The 22,217-nt window shown below is 44.3% G+C and overlaps 1 protein-coding gene across 1 annotated transcript in view; it reads right to left on the bottom strand.

Moving 5' to 3' along the window:
• Window positions 1-898: 898 nt before the first annotated feature.
• Window positions 899-22,217, bottom strand: part of LOC131288437 (uncharacterized) — a 43,338-nt gene continuing 22,019 nt past the window's right edge. Inside the window, exons 2-10 of the mRNA XM_058317570.1 lie at window positions 19,211-19,344; window positions 15,193-15,482; window positions 11,928-12,005; window positions 11,195-11,383; window positions 4,353-4,572; window positions 3,911-4,202; window positions 3,715-3,843; window positions 3,311-3,656; window positions 899-2,015 (exon numbers count right to left, since the gene is read on the bottom strand). Coding sequence (XP_058173553.1) covers window positions 899-2,015; window positions 3,311-3,656; window positions 3,715-3,843; window positions 3,911-4,202; window positions 4,353-4,572; window positions 11,195-11,383; window positions 11,928-12,005; window positions 15,193-15,482; window positions 19,211-19,344 — 2,795 coding nt within the window. The remainder of the gene's footprint in view (window positions 2,016-3,310; window positions 3,657-3,714; window positions 3,844-3,910; window positions 4,203-4,352; window positions 4,573-11,194; window positions 11,384-11,927; window positions 12,006-15,192; window positions 15,483-19,210; window positions 19,345-22,217) is intronic.

A 22,217-nucleotide genomic window follows, 5' to 3' on the forward strand; every position in this document is an offset into this window, starting at 1 on the left:
GACCATTGCGCTCGCCCACGACCGTGGCATGTGAGACGGTGGATAAAAAAGGATATTTAAACGTAAACCGTTTGGTAACTTTTGCAAAACTGAAGAAAGAACTTTATCTTAACTCTTTTGAATTTGCGAAAACAATACAAGTGTTGAAAATTGCTTCAATTCTACCGTTTCAGTGAAATAAACATCAACACTCAATCCCGCATTCCGTACGCTGGCCATCACAACCATTTTAGTTACTAGTAATTTTGCAAATTTACAAACATTCAAATTCTCCCCTGGAATGCAACCGAAGCCGCCCAACGGCCGTCTCTCCTCGTTTCGATGTTGTGAGTACGATGTATTTTTCTTATCAGTCACCTGTCGAACCACCGCAGGAAGAGATAATCGCAGGGGCCGCTTCCTGGATTACCCATTTTTCTCGCGGTGCGCTCTATCTTTCCGCAATCACGCACAAACGCAAACTGGTATTTGCGACCGGTTTGTGCCCTCCGTCGTCACAAACCCCCACCCGTTCCAGGCAGCAGTAACTGATTGTCTTAATTAAAATCAACCCCTTGGCGGTATCGGTTGGCTACCCCTTTGCGTGCGTCCCTCGTAGGAGCTTTCATATAGTCATCTATTGGTAAAAACAATTCCTCTCACGTTCCGACCGGAACGAGTCGAACGGTTGCGTTACACATCATGCTACATAGATTAGTATGTCCGGTACGCTGTATCACTGGATGATTCGGCTCACCCACGTCGTCCCCTTTGTGCGCCGTCGGTGTGCAGGGTTCGTGTGCTTCGATGTTCGGCCGTAGCGCAATCAGCGGCCACTGGTGCCGGCGGCATTGAACGCGAAGTAGTAGAAATCCTGCGACGACTTCGGTATGGGCTACACCGAAGTCTCCAGCTCCTGTCAACAGAAGCTGTCCTTCGCCGGGTCGAGGTACAGCGGCGTCAGGGCGTGGCTCGACGAGAGGTGATGGTTGGCGTGCGGGTACCCAGCCGGATGGTGATGGTGCCCGCCGTAGCCCGCCCGGCTCGCGGCATCGGCCAGGTGGCGTCCGCTGCCAGCCGACTGGAGGTGCTTCTTCTCGACGCGCTTGCGACGGGCACAGGCCGTCAGGCCGGCGGCTAACGACAGCACCAGCGTAAGGGTAGCGGCGGCCAGTCCGACGTGCAGCGGAGACAGCGGAAGCCGGAGGTCGCACTCGGCCGGACTTTCGTCCTGCCCCGAGGGACAGTGGGCCCGACCGTCGCACCACAGTTCGGCCGGGATGCACGCCTGCAGCTCCTGGCAGCGGTGCGGGCAGTCGTGCGCCGGGAAGATCTCCATCCAGGAGAACTTGTACTCGAACATCTCGAGCGACGGCCGTCGGGGGCTCTTGAACTCGACGATCAGGCTGCGCGAGAGCTCGGTCGCACTGAACTCGTACGCACGGTCCCAGCCGTCGGAGAAGGCAACCACGTCCGGGCCGGAAGGGCAGAGGTCCCGCGAACCCCGCGGATTGTTCGTCGAGTAGACGGTGATGCGGGCGTCGGTCGGGCAGGGTGGTGCGGACTGGAGCAACGGTGGCATCCAGAAGCCCTTCAGCTTCAGCACCAGATAGCTGCTGTCGGTGTCCGGTTCGAGCAGCCACGGTTGGATGAGGGCTGGGCACGGTGTCGGCTTCAGGTAGGCGTCTCCACTGCGCCCCCGGAGGCGCCGCTCGGTCCAGTCCGTTTCGCAGCCGTCGCGGGCGAACTCGTACCGGCCTTCGAAGTAAAAGTCTCGGAAATCCTGATCCACCTCCATCTGCAGCGTGGTGAACTTGACCTCGACGATGCTGGCCGCAAGTGGTGCCAGCGTAATCGAACCGGACACGTCCGAGCAGAGGCAATCCCGGGGCAGCGGTGGCACGTCCGTCCACGGTACCTCACTGATGCGCAGGTCCGACACGGGGCCACCGTGATGGTTGCAGTGCCACCGGCCGGAACGGTTCTGCATGTTCTGACAGGAGCGACCTCCGAAGCGGGCGCGAGTTATCGTCAACCTGAAACGCAAAAGAAAAACAAACTTGGTCAGCTTTCAAATCTTATCCGAACGGGGTGAGAACACAAGTGAATTGTACTTATGGAAAGTGTAACCTAAATATTATACCTAAACTTCTTTTCTATGCCATCAGTATTTCAGTTTTCGAAAAAGGCTTAAATTTGATGACATGAAAGAGTCCGTACATTTTTTTTCTTCTACTTTTTTTTATTTCTATTTACACGGTGCGCGCCGTATTTTACAATATTCTTCTTCTATCTATCTATGTAAAAGTCGACGTAAGAACGGATTTGGAACAAACTTCGCTGGAAGGTGGTTAATTTTCCGAGGCTGAGGTTTTGAAATTAGTTTGTTGATACCCCTCCCCAACACAAACTCGTTAAAACTGACAAAAAAAAATTGTTACACAATTACTATGGAACGGATTGTCATACAATTAGGTACAAACACTACCAACATAGGGACATAACCTGGACTAAAATTTCATTGGTCTAGGGGAAGGGGAAAGAAAAGGTTCCCATACTACCCGCAAAAATGCAATATAGGTCAGTATCAATTCTGCACTATTTGTGGTCACTAAATCGATCGACCAAGTTCTTAGTGGTCAATCCTTAAGCCCTAACTTCCTCTACCCTTTCCGCTACAACACAAGCGTTTCTCCTTATGGCATAAGGCAAAATTAGTGAACGTATTTGCGAAAAACTTGTCTGAAAAGTAGCTAATTTTGCAAAAGATGATTTAAAAAAAATGTTTTTGTTGACATCCTCATACTTTCTTTACCCGTCCTGAGCACCTATATTTTAATATTGAGGAAAAAAAATTAAATAAATAAACACACATCATGTGGTATAATTTCAACAACTTCCGCTACAAATCTTGCTTGGGGTATAATCATAATTTGTATTTCATCCAACATGAAGAAAGTGTAATTGTGGCATACCTCAACAACGGTAGAAAAAATGTGGCTATAATTTTTGTAATTGCGGGACGGTCGGACATAAATTATTAAACTTGAGAGTTGATCACACGAAATCTATAGCACTGATTCGAACCAAAAATAGCAAAACAATAATGAACTTTCAGCAAAACAGCCAATGCATTATTTCTTCAAGTTTGTCTTCAAATTGTGTTGGCATTTTGTTACATTTTCTATAATTTGTCTATACAGGTCCACCCATATCTAATTAATGGAATTTTAATAGCAAATATAAACAGCACTTTGCAGTAAAGGTTTGTGCAAAGTATTGAAAATCGTATTATTCTAAGTGTTGTAATGCTGCTAAGATCCTTACTCACCTCACACTTTCACCTGCACTCGCCTCAAACCGGATGATGCAGGAAATGTTGGGCGAACCGCCGCGACCATACATGAACACGTTCGAGGGCGACCGAAAGATGCCGCGCGATGCCGACGATGAACGGAATACGCGATCGCAAGACTTGGGATGAAACTGGACTAACGCGGCCGGTTCAGGCATAGCCGAGGGCGCCACTAGCGGTTCCAGTGGAGCACCACCGAGCGAGTTGTCCACGAACTCGTAGCGCAGTTTGAACGCCGATGCCGGACCGTATAGTCGGGCTGTTCCGATCGGGCTAGGCCGGTACTCGATCGTCAGGTCCGATCCCGTCGAAAGGTAGCTCTCTGGAAGGCGAAGAGAAAGGTGCAATAGCTGTCGGTTGTGGGTCGCACGGTGTCTTACCTTGTGTCGAGCAGGGTCGGCTTCCCTTGGCCACCAGCGATCGGGAGCACAACCTCGGCACCTCCTCACGGCAGATCTGCTCGATCAGGCTCGCGTTCCGCTGGTACTCCGGTGGGGCGCCTAGGAATACTACAAGTAAATACCCACGTCCTCAAACAGAACGCTCACGTGCGAGCTCCGGTAACTTTCCACTTACCGTACGGGCGCGACGTCACCGACCATCGGCCGTCCCAGATGCGCAACTGCGTGACGCACTCCGCCTGCGACTCGAACCCGGTCGGATCGATGGCCGAGTGGTACTTGATGAACGACACCCATACCGTCTCGTGCCGCCGGCCTTGGAAGTGGTACAGGCAGGAACTCTCCGGCGGCAGCGTGTGCTGCGGACTCTCCAGCTCGCCCGTCTGGCTCTCGAAGGCGCTGATGATGAACTCGCACCGTCCCGGCTGCCGGATGTACGACTGGGAGTTGGAGTTGACGTAAAGCACCTGGTAATAAAACGAGGATGTTAGCGATCTGAATTGCACGGATACTGAACCCTGTACTAAAGACTTCCAGGACTTCCAGAATCCTGTCACTATTATCGTCAATGCATTATTCTAAAAGGTTCTAATAGCGTATAACGGTTAAACACTTACATGTACTTCCAGCTCGAAGCCAGGCAAAAAGGTGACCGGATTGGGATGGAACGGAACGTCAAATGGGGAGGTGTGAAACTCGACACGCATCTCCGGTCCGCTCGAGACGATATCGGGTAGGGCATCACCACCACAGATTCGCCCGATAGCTGGTGCTTCCGGTGCCGCTCCGTCGTAGATGCTGAGAAAGTCCTGCGCCTGATCGCACTGCTCCCAACTCCTGGCGAATGGAAAAATGATTCGATTGTGCACATACCAATGAAAACCTTCAATCAACCAAATCCAAAAATAATAATTTTAGGTATAATTATCTTCTGCAACCAACGGTGCGAAGAAACAAACCCGATTCAAATAATCGCCAGGAGCACAAGGGCAGAAAGCTTAAGTCATCTAATTTGTTTATTGACCGGTGGCTAAATCAAATAAAACGTTCGTCACGCAACCCGTTCCCATTTATGGTCCACTTATTGTACCCCTTTATTGTACACCTTCGGCAGGCTGCCCTACCCTCTAATGATGGACTCACCTACAGAAGAAGTGTGAATATAACTGCATTGAAACCGGGCCCGCGGTCAATCAAGCGCACGCACGGTTTTATGCTAAATGGTGAGCACTTTTTCAACACCTCCGGGTGGTTTGGCGATTATTGAAGAGCAATATTGGCCACTAAAATATGTTTGGGTCGTTTACACCTTGTTTTCAATTTATGACTCATTTAATTTATAACACATTTAAAGATTGAATTCAGTACAAATTGTTCATTTTGTGAAAAATGTACTTTGAATGTTTATACGTAGTACGATTTCCCGAACAGTAAATAAAATTGAATAAAAATCATTAGAACTCTTTACACTTTTATTTCACTTTAAAAATATTACACTTTTTTGAATAATAATAATTCACTAAACAAACATTTTTACTCAATTTAAATTCTAAGAATGATGAATTTCTATTATAAAATTTTAAAATTTTAGATGAACTTGATCATTTTTTCTTGATAAAAGCTTCAATTTTGGGTTTGTAAAACCCCGTTTGGTGGACAGTAATATTGTCAAATCCATAAAATATCGTTCGACAAAATCGGATGCTTCAGAGGCTAGCTTAAGTTCTGTATTAATGGTTGTATCTAGTATAGCCAATTTCCGTTGCCAGCTGGGCATAATTTGTGCAAACTATGCAAAATTTTGATTCAATTCATTGCCGCTAAAATGTTCATAGTTATAGCTATGGAAGTTATTTTCCCATTCAATCTTTAATTACCTAAAATCTCAACAGTATCAGTCATTCTCGCTTGCATCCATAAGTTATGGAAGTTTATATAAATCAAATCAACAAAATACTGAGATTGATCCTAAATCATGTACTTAAAATTGCTCCTGTACAGTTCTCGAGGTCATCACAAACAATTTTTATAGTTTCAAAAACTTGAGTACACAAAAAGTTAATAAAGTTTTTTAATGGCATCCAAAAAAAGGCTTTACTACAAAAGTTCAAATGAAATTCCGTATCAAACATTGCTCTCAATGTAAAATTATAAGTTGGGAATGCAATAACATTCATAGTTGGTATTCCTTTCTTTCTTGGTAATTTTCTTGGTAATGAAAAGCTCACCAAATTGATAATTTTAATTCAAGCCTTTCAAATATTATTTTAAGGTATAGATACATCACAAAAATAGGTTTACCACTTTTATAAGAAACTGATCATAAACATCGAAACAGTTACAACAGACGTCTATACCGAAGGTGCGGTCGTTAATTTCAATGTGTTGGCCGCCCATCGGATCATCATGGCTTCTTGGGAATACAATCTGGAACGCGTTCCGGCACTCCGCTTTATCCACGCGAATCCTCCCTTTTAAATTCTTCATCACAAAACGTATCGAACGGGAAATCCTTTCGTGCAGCGAAAACTAACTCAACGCGCAGCAATATCGCCCAATTGATTTTCCAATCAAATTATCACACCCTACCTCCCGGCCCCGTTAGTGCCGCTCCACTGTTTTCCCTCTCACTCGCACACCGTGGGTTCTCCCCTCAACGAAAGCAATCAAACGTAAGGACCACACGAGGTGCTCCTCCTTTCGGTTTGCCATGGTCGTTTGCGAGTCGGTTGGGCAAAGTTTTTCGCCCCTTTCCGAAACCGCTGACCCATTCTTGTGTGCCGTACCATCCCCGTCGAAAGGGTCTTGGTTGAGAATTTCCCATTCGTTTCAACTGTATGTGTGTGTGTGTGTGTGTGCGCAGGGGTGCCGAAAAGGAACGAACTTTCTCGGCACGGAATCTGTTTCGAAATTTACCTCAAATCCTTTACCCAACAGGTTTTCCATAAATCCTTAACTTTTTCTATGCTCCATCCGCTCGTCCCCGGCCTTACTGTCTTCGTCTCAAGTTTCCCTCGACTTCGAGTACTTTAACTATTTTCCTCTTTTTCCGCATTTTTTTCATCTTTCTCACCATACCTTTATAAACCACAACCATCATCACCCGTTCGTGGCCATCCCCGGGTAAGCGAAGGTTTCCTAAAGCCTCCAACTCCAATGACTTTCAGTACGGCTCGGACCGATCCGGAAAGGGGTAAGTTTTCCGTTACCTTTCCCGGACTAAGGCATCCCGGACTCGGGGCCGGCTAAAGTTTGAATCTTCTTTCCTGTTAAACTAGCTCGAAACTAAATCGCTCCACCAGGCGTCTTTCTAGAGAACGAAACACCCCCAAACGCCTTCGCAAGTTGCAGCCGTGCATCCGTTCTATTGTCCGTTAAACATTTTCCAATCCTCGTCGACGCGAGCGTCGGGCTCGGTAATGGGAGGGTTGAGAATATTTTAAAGCCAACCGACCTATCACCCCAACGGCACCCAGAACGGTGTAGGGGGAGGTGGACAAGCCAGGGAGGGGACGAGGTGCGGTCGGCAATAATAATTTGAAATAATAATTTACAAGTTTTGCATTGAAAATTGCTCACGGCTAGGCTCGGCTTGGTTCGTCCACCATTCCGAGGATGTCTTGGGTTCATGCAACAGTGTTCCCGGGAGGGAGAAGCAGCGGAGTGAGGCAACTCTATCTTGGTTGCAGTCAGATAAATTTCCGTGATCCCTTTTCTTACCCTCGCCATGCTGGAACACCGCATGAATGTCGAACGTTGATTCATCATTCGATAAAATGGTTTAGGTGGCGAGTTGATGAAACAATGAACAGCATGATGAAAAAATAAATAAATGAAGTGGTATAAGAAGTACAAAAGAAACCGATAAAAAGGTACATCACAAAATAATACAAACATTTGAATAATTTGAAGGGGATTGAAAAAAGTTTTGCACGTAAAACTTCGCATGTAAAACAAAATTTTAATACTATGTTAACAACCAACCACGAAATGTCCTGCAAGCACACTCATATCTGCCCACAGTGCAGGCTCGTGTGTTGCACTGACCACCGCACTCCTCTGTTTCACTCGGAATGCCTGGGCTCCGGAAAATGGCAAGCCGGAACGCTTTCCCAGGTGCGCTCACGGCTCGCACCGAAATGGAAAGCTGTAAATTTTGTGCTCGTCCAAATGGATAGTAAAGTTAAGCATTAACTTTGTACCCCCATACGAATGGCAGGGGACGGGCGGCGGGGCTGTGAAATAGTGCCCCCTGGGAAGGGGGTAAAATAAAGTTGTCTTGCAGTTCAGAGGAAAATCCGACCGCGAGGCGGTGAGAGCGGAAGATAAGAGGATAACCATAAAGCATTATTGGAACTTGTGCACATGGAAACGGTTCACAATAGCAAACAACAAATTGTTTCTTTAGAGCGGGAGGTTCGAGAGGCTTTACTTTGAAAATACAATAACGCATTCAGGGGTAACACAGGTTCCATTTGGCTTTTGTAGGGCTTTTACTTGCAGGATAAAATATGCAAAATAAATCCTCAACATTCCTTACTGGTTGGCGAATGCATATTATCTTCTCAACTGGATTGAACTTATTCAGTTTTTCCAGTAAGAACCAGTTTTTTTAACAAAACATCAAAGAAATCGTTTGTTTGTTATAAAATCATGCAATAATAAAACTGTTGCACACACATTCTCATGTTGTTTAAGGTGTGTAGTTGGATTTAATAAAATGGGTTCCTACAACCCCGAAGGGAATTCCTTTATCCGTTTGGACAAGTGTTGTGCATGATGTACGATGCCGCAGAAAAACAAACTGTCGAGATTGTAAACTGCAATATGTTGCAATTTAAAATCGTACCAGACAAAAAAACAAATCTCCCTCCCCCCACCCTCACAACTCGAGTGCCGAACGAACCATCAAACAACGGATATGGTTCGGGGGTTTTTCCACGGAGATGGTCATATTTAATTACATTGCGGGTTTTGAGGTTGAGCACATTTGAAGCACACCACTCTGGCCGACTGGCGACCACATTCGACCGGTGCGACACAGTGTGGCTACGGCACACGTGGACTGAAGGGCTGGCGTCCCCAGGCGTCCGAGCACGCAGAGTCACCCCAGTCAACAACGGTAACGGTGCGCTCGTGGTGGAAATGTTCAAAATTAAACATTTTCATCGCCACTCGCTGACCGCACCCGGCACGGGCCATGTCTCTTCCCCGAAAATGGGGTCAGCGAAATTAAATACATCCCTCTACACCGCCACTGGAACGACAAACGGATCAGCTTTGACGACCGCATCCTTACGCTTCCGGTACCGAGATTCCACCGTGTGCTCCAATCAATTTCCATTTACAGAACTGAAACCTTCAGATGGCTCACGCTGCTTCCAACCTGAAAGGCCGACCTCGGGCAAAACCACCCAGCAGCTCTCCTGCATCATCCGATATGAGCTGGTTTACTTTGAAAGCCGATTGCATATCACAACAGCACTTGATGGTGTCCGGAAAATGTCAGTTGTCTCACGTGGTTACGCACAGCATCAAACCTTGCTTTCTGCGGAATTTCAATAAAACATTTATGAGTGCACAGTTATGGAAATGCACTGAAATATGCCGAATGAGTTTTCCGTACGTTGGAAACGAATAAACAAATAGCAGGAATTCATATTCAATCATTCTGCAACATGTTTTTCACAAGCGCTTCCTTGTTGTTCTCAAACTGTTATAGCATCCATTGAACGAGAATTAAAAACAAAATGAATGAATGTATACCACAATCAAATGATATAAACCCATGGAAAATGTAAAAAAATGTAACTCCCATGTACATCATGCCGAAAGCTTATTTAAAACACAATTTACACCACAAAAACCTTGAACAGTGAAAACTGTTCAACGGGATCAAAAATGTTACCTCTCGCGTTTGCGTACGACTGAAAGCAACCGAATGGAAGTTGGTAACGCTGACGAATGAGGCATGCCATGTTAATTTATGTATCCTGTGGCCAGTTAACATAATCAAAACAATCCACCAGACGCCAGTTCATCCGCAGCATCCTGGCAGCTCATTAGTTCGGGGAGTTGAGGAAAAAACAATGGCAACAAAGGAACTGAAATTTACATCGTTTCATTGCGGTGGACAACATATACAAATTTAAAGAGACACCTCTTTATCGCCATTCCACTGCTGCGCATTCGAATTTACTTTGATGTGGCGTGCAATTAATGGTAGATTAACTCACTTTCAACAACCGATATTTACGATTCTGCTCAAAATAATTTTGTAAAATTTCATCGTTACGAAAAAAGCACGAGTTTAGTACAAGTGAAGAATATTTAATCTATATTAATTATTTTGGGCAATTTTTGAAGTTCTTGCTCCTTACGAAATATTAATTTAACTTATAACGTCGATAAACTCCAAGTTCTTAAACTGTTTCAATTTATTTTTGATTACATTATTTTCTCAAAACTAGTATTTTATCTTCTAGGTACGACTTTTCAAAGTATTTTGCGAGTGTTTCAAATAAAAATTAAGCTTCTAGCTTCTAGATTTAGCAGATCTAGCTAGATCTGAAAAGTTGACCTTAGGTATTATAAATTTGAACTTAGCAGTTTTTAATATTTTGAAGCGTTATTAAATAGCATTTGAAACATTTACATTATTCTATTTTAAACACAATCTCTTCAAAACGGTTTTAAAAGTTTATTGCGAAGACTAATCTTATTTAATTTTATCTAATCGGTTTCCCAAACTCCCCAATCCTTTTGCTGATGACCTAAAAGCGCGTGTGAATTTTAGAGTTGCAACATTTCCCCAACAGCATGCCTGTATTCCCGCTCATTGAACATGCCAGAAAGTGCGACAATCGCTCATTTAAATATTACACATTCCGCGCCGGCGAAACAGGGTTTTTGACCAAACAGTTCAACCCTAGAGACGCAACGGATACGCTCTTAAAAGCTTTCCATTCATCAACCGGGCAACCGTGCGGTTCATTTAACACCTGCATTGGCACCTGTGGAGAAAAAAAACACCACCGGTGCGTGTGAAGGTGTTGGTAAAATTGCGTTCGCAAAGCATCGTACCAAAAAATATCTATTCCTCTACGGTGGCAAACTCCCAAAGGGAAAACGCAAATTTTCCAAGCATCCAAAGCTCGTCATCCATTTTCCGGAAGCTCCTCCCCCAGTACCCCGGTTCTCGAAAGTTGGTGTGATTTAGTATCCCGCCCGGGGGTTCGCTGTTCGAAAATACAAATTAGAAGAACTCAGCTGAGCGAACGTTTTCGGGGTAAAAAATAACAAGAACGGCATGTCCTTACCAGAAGACCTCGGGTACATCCCGCCAACGCTAACGAACACCGAAACCGGACGGCCATCGCGGACGCCATCGAAAAACGCACATCAATGTCCCCGACGGTCGGGGTTTTACGCTGGATTTGGCTCGTCAATAATGAATTACCTTAAAATCCGGTTGCTCGCCTCGTGGTGCGCCGCCTGCTCCTTCATGTTTAATTTATGCCCGTCCGGCTGCCGGAGGACGATCATCGCGTGCAGACCGCTCGGAGGCGCCCGATGATTAATATAATATTTACATGTTAAATTGCGTGGATAAATGCCGGGATAGTTCGGCGATCGTATTCGGCAGGTCCTGAAAGTAGAGAAAGGGAACGAAACGGAACGGATGAGCGTGCGTGCTGCAGGGCATCCATTTTATTTTCTTGTCCGGTGGGGTGGGCGGAAAGCCGCAGCACAAACACCGAATTTTCCCACACACGTGGAGCACGGCAAAGCGGTATCACACACGGTCGCTGCCGGTGACCGTTAGATTGGCTAATTTATAATCCACCGTCCCCGTACGCGGAGGTTAACAACGCTCGCTTGGTCCACCATCCGGGAACGTCCTTTCGTTGAAAATGCGGGATTAAGTGTGGGTCACAGACACACCGTTGGCCGGCGGACCGGACCACCTATCGGTCGGTTCCGAGTGCTTTTTCTGCTCGCGAACGGTTCTCCGTTGGCATCCCCGTGGGGCAGCGTACCTAAAAACCCCGCACGAAAATGTTTACCATTTCCTGTTGCCGCCGGGGAGGGGGGGGGGATGCTGCGTTCGTCAAACACCCAAACACCTAGCTGGCCGGTTCCAACACCTGAAAGGACGTGCGAGAGAACGGATGGAAGTCCCGAACAGTTACCTTTTGTCGCAGTCGTAAAAGTTCCGATTGCAGTAGCTGGCGGGCACCAGGTCACCGTTCCATATCCGGTTGTCGTTCCTGGAATCGAATGGTAAAGGATGTCAGAGGATGTTAGTACGCGGGCAGGGTGAAAAAAATACTAAATTGATCCCGGAAAGCTAGCGACGGACGAACGATAAGAAAAATGTAGGATTAACTCAACATATTATTCCCTGCCAATAAATACAAGCTTTTCGTTTATATTTACTCCTGGGGTGCTGGTGGTATGTGACCAGCACGGACAGACTAAACCTTGGCTGCTCTTCAGCACTCGCTCGAAAACGGAATCGAAACGATCGGTGGGCGTTTCCGATACCAGCCGCCCATCCGCTTCCTATTGTACGCCGACCAGGGATTTCAACTCCAATCACCGACGCGGAAGCCAGCGAAAGCCTTCGAACGAATGTGCGAAACTGGGTGCGGAACATGGAAGCTTTCAAATCCGGTCACCGCATTGGAAAGAAATGTGTAAAATGCAATAACCTAGATTTAATGCTGCCATCATCGGTTCGCACACCAATAGAACTACTAGTTCCACCACTAGGGAGAACGCTCGGGCTATTTTTGGCGAATGTGCTGGAAGCTTCACGCGAACGGCTTAACTCCTTCGTACTGTGGCTGTGTTTGTGCGTTTTGGTGTGCGCCAATTTTTATACGATCCTCCCTTTTATCACCCCGCGGAAGCAACATTGACGGCGGAATGCATATGGAGGCTCGTAAAAAACAACTTTTATAGTTTATTACTTAATGGAATTTTCAATTTTCCTTCCCCACTCCTGTCCCATGCCGCTTGTGGCTCTATTCGGTGGGTGGTCTAACTTTGGCCAAATAAAACGCTACCGCTCACGGAGTGGAATGCCCCGATGTAATATCCGAACCATTGCCAGCACTTTTGTAGGCGGTAAAGATTTACGCTTCGGACCGACGATTGGCTGATTTGTATTTACGCAAACATACTGAGCATAAAAATAAAACACCAACCGTGCACAAATCCAGCATCAAACGTTGCAGTTAAAATAAAAGAATGTCGAAATTTTGTTATGTTTGCTTGAGCATGCGCCTGGTCTTTATGGTTGGTTTTAAATGTGGTTTGAACAATCACTGTTCCATCAATTGATGTATGGGCAATGGAAAGAAATTGCGCTTGTTGAAATATTATCATTCTCTGCACGATAAACATGTTTTGTGCAATATCACTTTTGCGAACAAAATGTAGCAACCTTGTTTTATGTACATAATTAAACGATTACTCAAACGTGTAAAAAATAGAATTAAATACCTCAAAAAACTAATTAGTTTCATTTCTAATTTTTCTCAAACCGTTTGAAAAAGCATTTATAACATTACTGTTTCGGTTACATTGTGCAGGTAAATATTGTTTTCTTAACAGCTGGAAACTTGAAGATGATGTTACATCTCTGAAAAGAACCACTGCCAATCATTTTTCCCGCGTCCTCTTGTTGATCGACTCAATAATCAGCTGTGCAATGTTAAAGAAAATCACGATTCAAAAGTATATACCTAGATTGATTGAAAAACAGGTTGGATCAAAGATATTTTATGCTCCGCCATTGCTGAGACAGTTAGTTTGAAAAGTGTTTACAAACATACATCCAGTTTGTGGAAAATCTTCACAAAAATGTATGAAATGAAATAGGCAATTGGAAATTCTGGATCACAGTGTCCATGGTTTCGTGAATAGAAACTGTTCATGGGATATGAATCCTGTTGGTCGCCATGATTGGCGAAATTAAGTATGATGATCTTCCTCACGCACAGTCTTCTTCCAGAACATATAACGAATCAATTGCTTACTCGGTTGATGAAACATACCAAATTTCTCAGTTTAACCTGAGTTTCCTGGCTGCTCGTAAAAAGTAAACAAAATTCAAACCAATTGACAAAAATATTTCCACGCACATTCAAAAAAATGGGACGCTTTTAGAACGATATTTTGAGCTGCCTAGCGGGCGATTTCTGGCTCGTTATATGGTATGCTGCGACCTCTTTTTTTCCTGATCTTGGTCGAAACTCAAATAATGTATTTTCTTTTTTCAAATCACAAATCAAATCAGTATTAACGTTAACATGATTGGTTATTTGACGAAACAGTTTAAGTAATTAACATCCATGCCTATGATTGAATGATGCATGCCTATGATTATGATCCATGCCTATGATATGAAACCCGAGAGTCCATAACAGCAATTCCAAAAAGTTTAAGATTAAAGTGCGGACAATTTAAGAAAAGGGCTTAGATCAGGGATGTCAAACATGCGGCCCGCAAGAACATTGGATGCGGCCCGCCACTTCTTTGAAACAATACATCGAAAGTTTGGATCCTTGAGTATTGACTTTCGTTTGAATAACAAAATATTTTTTGTGAATGGCTTCACGAACTGTGAATTGCAAGATAACTGAACGAATAGCAATTTAAACAATTATTATAAGAATGTGATATACAACATTGATTCACATCACGCCGATATATAGCAGTTGACAAGAGCAAAGGTTTTACACATATTTTTGTAGATAAGTGAGTGTATAGTGTTCATAGAAAAAAACATAGTGACCTAGGAGAGCATTCTAAATAAAATAACAGATGTGGAGCAATAAGTTGCGTATAATAATAATACACCTTTACTTTTCTAAAATCTTTAGCAAAATGCACAACAGTGTTGAATTATACCATATATTTAAATAAACTTGATTTGAATTCGTTTAAATTTGGAAAACGATTGATCAAGAAACCTACTTTTACTGGAAATGGCAAATTTTATAAGAAGCAATATAATACAAAAAAAATGTGAAAGTGTAAAACATGATTGACTGTTAAGATAAAACCACACTGATAAGAATATATTTTCATCAATCCAATCAATTATACGTTTTGGCCCGCGAACCTATTTTGGAAGGATATGCGGCCCGCGAAACTATGTTGGGAGGAAATGCGGCCCGCGAGGTCAAACGAGTTTGACATCACTGGCTTAGATATTAACAGCATTCAAAGTCTTTAAAAAGCTAGACATAGAAAATTCAAGTAAAATGTTAAAAACATCGAAACACTTTATAACAAAAAATCATTGAACATTAACATGAATGTAACTTAAATCGTTGGTATGTGCTATCCATTCAGGAAATATCGCTACTGATGTAAACATGATGTGATTTCGTGAAACAACATTTTCTGGATAAAATTCCCCTCGACTAGATGTGAAATACCTACCGCAACTTAGCGTCGCTCTGCCGCAGGAACTTGTAGATCAGCCGGAACTCGAACCCGTTCGAGATGCCGCTACTCGCCTGCGGCAACCTATCCAGCCGCAGCGTCACATTGACCGACCGGGTTTCGCTGTAGTATATCGTGTAGCCGGACGCGGTGCCACACCATTTCCCGTCGAGGTGCGGCAAACCCTGCTCGCTGATGGTCATGAACCCTTCCGTGCACTCGCCGTGCTGCTTGAGGTCGTGGAAGTTCTCCACAAACTTGCCGACGCTGAACTTTGCGAGATTGAGCTGGAAAGCAAGACGGAAAAACCGAGAATTGGTTTATTTGCGTTGGATTAATGTGAAAGCACTTAAAGAAATCGGCCCGATTCTTCCGCTTACAAAACTGCAACCCCATCGCTACAATGCCCGGTAGGTTCGGTGTATTAAAAAGGAAGAAAATACGCAAGAAATTTAATTCTCCACCACGGTGGATGACCTCCAATGGGAGTTGACAGCGAATGAAATACAGCTACGTCGGAGGGTAGGAGCGGAAAGGACTTTATGTAAAAGTTTTTACCCGCTGTGATTAAGTTTCTCGCTGTGATCGTCGGGTTGGAATCGGGAAAAAAAATTCTCCTCCTTGCTTTCTTTTTCACGTTCTAGCGATAAGTAGATATCGGTAGGTTTGTTTGGGAAAGGCTTTTAACAGATTCCAACTCTCCCACGCGGATGGGTAATAAATCCGTATCAATAAGATTAGGGACCTTTTCTGGAATGCGTGGAAAATTTATACCGGATAAATCCTCCGTTTTGCAAGTTTTGCCTGCCGGAGTTCCTTAAAAATGAGATTGAGTTTGATAAGGGGAATATTAAATTTAACATCCATAAGATACAGTAAAAATTAAAATAAATTTTAACAGGCTTTTTTCTTGCAAACTTTTATTTCAATACACAGTCTGGTCACTCAAGCCTAAGAATACGCCCGGTTCGAATAGGAAGTTGCACCCTAATGTTTGAGACTAATCCCGCCAATGAGACATTCCGGAACCAGCACCATCACCATCACCACCACCACCACCACCATTACCGGTCTTACTGGCGGTCGTGATTAAAAAACTTTCATATTACTGCACTTAAGCGCCACGTTCCGCCCGGCTCCAGAACCCCACGGCTTAGGCGCGCTCAGTTACCCCGTGAACGAGAAGTTGTGTTCGCGCAGTTTATGCCGACCGTGCAGAGGAGGTTCTTCAGTTTTTTTACGCCCAAGTCTGCTGATAGGATTTGGCGGAAGGTAAAACCGTTGTTGAAAGCATCATAAAGAATTCCGGCCCAAAAGAACTTCATCAGTGGGTAGGTTTTCATTGTACTGGTACTACGCGAGTGCTCGGTTTTTTCTTGGACTTGCCAATATACCGGGACCGCGATGGGAGCTATTGAAGGATTAAAGTTCATGATGTAAATACGTAAATGCACTAAAAGCGTCATGAGAAAACTATGTCTGCGCGAAATAGCGTGGTTTTGTAGGTAATAAAAGATGCAACTTCGGTGAGGAAATTGTTTCGAACTGGATTTTATGTGAGCGATGCTTAGTTATCCTTTTTCAACCTTTCAATACACAGAGTTTATACTATTGATTTTTTGGCTGACCTTTTTAAAACAGTATGTTGTCATTGCTTAAAATAGACCAAATTTCGAATCCTAAGAAATTGTGAAGGCAATAATTCTGCAACTCGTAAAGATTTTCTTTTAGTCTTAAATGTTTCTCACTTTTACCGGACATTAATATAAATTTCTTCACATCAGCAAGTCGACAATGAAGAAAATAAATGTTTGTTACAGTAAAGGAAAGGTATCAAAACATGCTAACACAACCAATAAATTATTTATTCCTCCACAAACACACCAACTTCTTTTTAATTGATTATTTGTGCACCTAAACAAATAAGCTTCACGAGGAAGAAAATGTAGCACGTTAGCATGTGGGATTGTGTTGATTTTCGCGAAGCAGCGGTAAATAATCCGACCGTCTGTCGTCCATTACCGTTCGATTCGTTACGACCGTTCGACATTTGGAGACACTTGGCGGAACTTTCTTTGCCAACACAAACATTTGCCTCGGCCGCCCACAATTATGCCACGGCACATTTTCCGGACCCATTAGCGCCGCCTCGACAAAACCAGTGCTGGCGGCCAAACGCGCTGTTGTTTCTACTTTGCGCCCTTGAAGGGCCGACTTGAACCGCCAGCATCCGGTCGGTACTTCTAGCGTTGTTTGACTTCGCGAATAAATTACACAATTTCATGCACCGTATAGCGTGCCGAGGCTGGCCGGGAACGCCAGGGGGGCCCGAGGGAGGAAAGTGCCCTTTTGCCACGTGCTTTTGCACGCAAATTTCTCACCTCGCGATTTTCCCGCTGGCGATCGACCACTTGGGATGGAGGGGGGGTGACGAGAGTGGGAAAAACTTATTCTTTCTGCATGCCCACCACTTGGCCGCCTTATTAGCATAGAAAGTAAACGCCAGGAATGAAAAAAGTCAACAGAATTGGAAACAAATTGAATTAAAAGTAAATAAACTCCGCCCGGGTCCACGCGCGAGAAATGGATTTGTTGATCTAATTTAGCGGCATTAAATCAATTCGCCGTTTGAGTGATTATTTGCCCGAAACCCGGTGATGCCAAATCATTGCGCAGGGAAAAGAAAGCGGACTGTTTCGGCTGGTTTGCCATTTTTCGTCGCCCTAGAAATAAAAACTAGCCCTTCCATTAAAAGGGCATAGGCATTGGTCGGGGTTTCTCATTATGAGAAACACGAAACCAACGGCCACCTTTTTCCCCACAATGATTGACGGTAACACGCAAAATAGATTTCCCACAAATGGAAGGATGTGTTTTCCTTGCTGCTGGTCCATAGTAATTTAATTGGTTGCTTCTAGGCATATTTCCCGATATGGCCAGTAACCAGTGCCACAGTGTGGGCACACGTTTTTTCGCCAACAATAATCAATCGAAATAAATCGAGCGCACCGTGTAAGGTTCTTTTTTCCACCTCGGACCATCCTTCGTCCTCAGCATTTCCTCAGAATAAAAGGATCTTCTACGAAGCACCGACGCTTGGTGAAGAAAACTATGGAGAATGTAAATCTCGCCAGCCTAGAGGCCATTTGTTTCACACGCACACGCGTGTGACCGGGAGACAGGTTGATGGGCATAGATTCCGTTTCCCTATTTATCAATTAGAGATGAACATGAAAATTCACTCTCCATGCCCTGCGGGTCCCATCCGCTTCGCTCCCCGAAAAGGGGATGCCTGCGAAGGAAACACATTTTTCACTTTCACAATTTGGTTATTGATTTTAGCGCGTCCCTCGTTCAGTCACGGCGAACACCGGGACGTCGAAAGTTTCAGCTTCCTGTCGACGGGATTCCGCTAAGGGTTCGGGAGGGCAGGTACGGCTCCCTGATTCCATACCTCCTGCCCCTCCCCCTCGATGCGCATCAGTCAAAATCATCGTCTTGCTCAACGGTGGGCAATTTTCCGACAAACCAACAACCGCTGGCGTTCGCCATTTGTCCGCCGCGATGGCACAGGGGGGGAAGCGAAGGAAGTGTGCGTTGGTGTGCGCCGAATGGCCAAACGTGCGCCAGACATGCGATCTGACATTTGCCTCATGATTTCATTTTTCCACCGCGAAGAAGGAGGCTGAGAAAAATGGCGTGGCCCTGCGTGGAACGGAACTGAAACCATCGAAAGGAAAACCGACCGATTTGCCGCGTGGAAATCGTGGAGAAAAAAAAACGCGGCACATGGAGGGGGTGAGAAAAAGAAAGGAAAAATTTATGACCATCCATTAGTGCCGGGGTGAAAGCAACAAGAGCGGTGAACAGGGTGTGCTTTTTGATTATCATTATGGTTGTTGAAAATTTAATTTATGAAGACGATGCCGCCGGCAATCATTCGCGATGGTGCTGGCTGTCGGCACCGGATGTCATTGTGAGTCGATTGTGTGCTATCGCCCACGCACTCACTCACCTGCACGATGTCGCCGTACAGTCCCCCGGTGGCGGTAAAGTTCAGATGGCACACGAAAGGAAACGTGGCCCGGGGGTTCAGGATCTGGAGCTCGTACGTCCGGCCGGCCTCTCCGTACAGCGTCCGGTTGCAGGCTGAAATAAGAACGGGAGGGAAAAGGAAAAGAAAACAGCAATGAGCGGTTGGGTTAAAATCAATAGATCAGCGGAGATAACTGCCACTCATCCATCACCATAATAAGCTCGTTTGGGTTTCGCCAGAAAGTGGTTTGATTTATTAGCGAACGGGAAAAAGGCATTAAGGCACCGATGGAACGTAAATATCGAAGTCTCGTGAAAATTTCAGAGTTAAACGTAGAGCTCAATACAAATAAATAGTACAAAAAAGGAGAGAACAAAATCATTGCTACACCAATAGTCGGTTAGTTTATGAGCAGCTAATAGTTTGAATTCGCTTTTAATATATCTAAACTCTTAAAATGGTTGAAATTCAATACCGTTCACCTACACTTGATCTAGTTACTGTATGTGCATAACGGTTTGGGTTTAAATATTGTAACTCTATTTAATTTGATAATTCTGATGATTAAAAATGATTGACAATAAACATTGGTACAAATTAACAAGGTAGAACATAAACACCATATTTTAAATTTTCTGTTCTAATGAACATTTGAACAAAGTTGATTTGAAAATACAAGAGAAAACATAGCCACAAACTTAATGATTAGGTAGTCATGGTTACCTAAGTTGCATAAATAACTAGATGATGGTAAACAAAGAAGCCACCATTATTAACTACTAATAATAAAGCTGCAATTGCAAGAAAGACTATACAGACAATTAAAATGCATTGCCTCATTTACAAATCCCCATTTCAATGGAGGAATAAAAACTAAAACAAATGTGCGCCAAACGACACGCCGTAACGGAATCAATTTGCACCGATTTCATATACGGAACGAAAAAGCGTGGAAATCATAAACAGAAGTGTCATCCTTCTGTTCCGTTATGAAATTACGTTTCCAATGGCCTGCAAGTCGTATGTCTGGACGAGATCCATCCGCACCGAAATGTTATACGTTTATCGATGTTTGCAAGTCTTTGTTGACTATCAAACCTTTTTGAGCGAAAGCGTTAAAGCGGTGTTCGCGACCGTCAAATGATGCCGTTTTCTGTAAATATCCCATTTTCAGTTCAAATTGTTTCGCTCCTCGATTAATTGCTTGAAAAACAAACTTGGAAACTACAAGTAGTTAAGCTCTTCTTCAATGTTCTATTGCTCAGTAAAAAATAAACTGATCAGTAAAAAGCTTAAGTTTTAAAATGAAAACTAAATTAACATGTTATAATGTACATTCACAAAGTATTACAAAACTAGTCTTTACAACAGAACAGAAAGGCCTTTATTCTTCTTTTAAGTATTTACTACAGCTGCGGAATAGGTTTTTAAAACTAGAAAACTGCAGAACAAGTTTTTTAAATAGGTAAAAGTTAAATTTTATGTCATTTTATACTCATTGTTTGTTATCCAGGCAAAGCTAATTATCAAAATATTATATTTTTATTTTTCTACACCTTCAGATGTGTGCCTTTTATTAATAGAACATAGTTTTAAAACATTGTGAACATAGTATTAAAACTAACCACAAACCGAATAATTCGCTAGATATATTCATGATCCATTTCATGTCACTTAAACAAATCCGTTTGGTACGAATGTGTAATGTTAAATTACTAGAACAAATTGCATCCTCGGTTCAATGGTATCTGATTGTTGGTACGTAAATGACGATGGCATTGAAACGACTTTCGAACACAGCAGACACCGTATGCATCCGTGAGCCGAAAAATGTAAGGATAAGGCAGCAAACGAACCAACAACATTTTCCATATGGTCCGTTCCGTGATTGTCGGATGAACACTTTTGTGGGCGTAAAACTTTGGTTCCTAGTTTTCCCTGGGAAAGACAAGGGCAAAGGAGAAGAAAAACAGGTTGCACCGGGCGGGTTAATTTGCATTCCAATCAACCCACGGTTGGTAGCTACACCCAATTTACTTCTGTGTGTATGTGTGTGTGTGTGTGTGTGTCACACTGTATCAAAAATCCCTCAACCGCATTTGCCAGGTGAGTTCCACGGTATCTATCTCCCCGGCATCCATTGGATTCACAGACTTTGCTATTTTTTCAATTGAAAGTGCAAGACACCATCGGGTTCCGAACTTTCGCCCTGGCCAGCATTCCCGCCGCCCCTACCAGCGCCCCCGAGCCGACTTTTCGGTACGTGTTTTTCTGCATCCGAAAACTTTGGTTAATTTTGACTCGTGCTGCCAAACCCCAATCGGACCGTTCGGGTCCGGATGGTACACGCAGAACGTGAAGAAAAAAGAAAAAACTTTTCTACCCGAGGTGGGGCGGGGTAGGGGGGGTGGGGAGAGAGAGCAAATTTTCAATCGCTTAAAAGCCCGAAACACAATCACCCGTAACCGACCGGAAAGTGGCTGTGACGACGTGAGCGAAATCCGAGACGAGCGATCACGCGCTCCGGTTTCGGAATGGGCATCGCAAGCGAGCTGATGTTTGAATCGGCACCTGGCGGGAGGCAAGGTGTAACAAAAGGATGCGAATGGAATGAGCAGGAAAAATCGACCAGCGCACCGCACCGAAACCGGAAACTCGGCAGAAAGTTGCACCGGAAAGCCGGCGAGAAAAGGTAAGACTGACGGAGAGCAATGAAATGGCAGGTGTATGTGTGTGTGTGTAAGTGTGTGTGTGTGTATGCCAGTGCCGTTAATTTAATAAATTCAATATTCTCCACCGGAAAGTTTATGTAAATGCTCTGCATACTGCACCGATGGCGAGCTGAACCGGAGCGAAACGGTGGCACGAAGGCGAACGGGGCCGAAAATCGAGGATCAAACAACTTTTGCACATTTTCCCCGCTTCCAGGAACGGAGATCTTTCCTCTTACCCGTCGACGCAGAACAGAACCGACGGCGCGCGATGA

This window comes from Anopheles ziemanni, chromosome 3 (assembly GCF_943734765.1).
Source record: "Anopheles ziemanni chromosome 3, idAnoZiCoDA_A2_x.2, whole genome shotgun sequence".
NCBI classification, from domain to species: Eukaryota; Metazoa; Arthropoda; class Insecta; order Diptera; family Culicidae; genus Anopheles; species Anopheles ziemanni.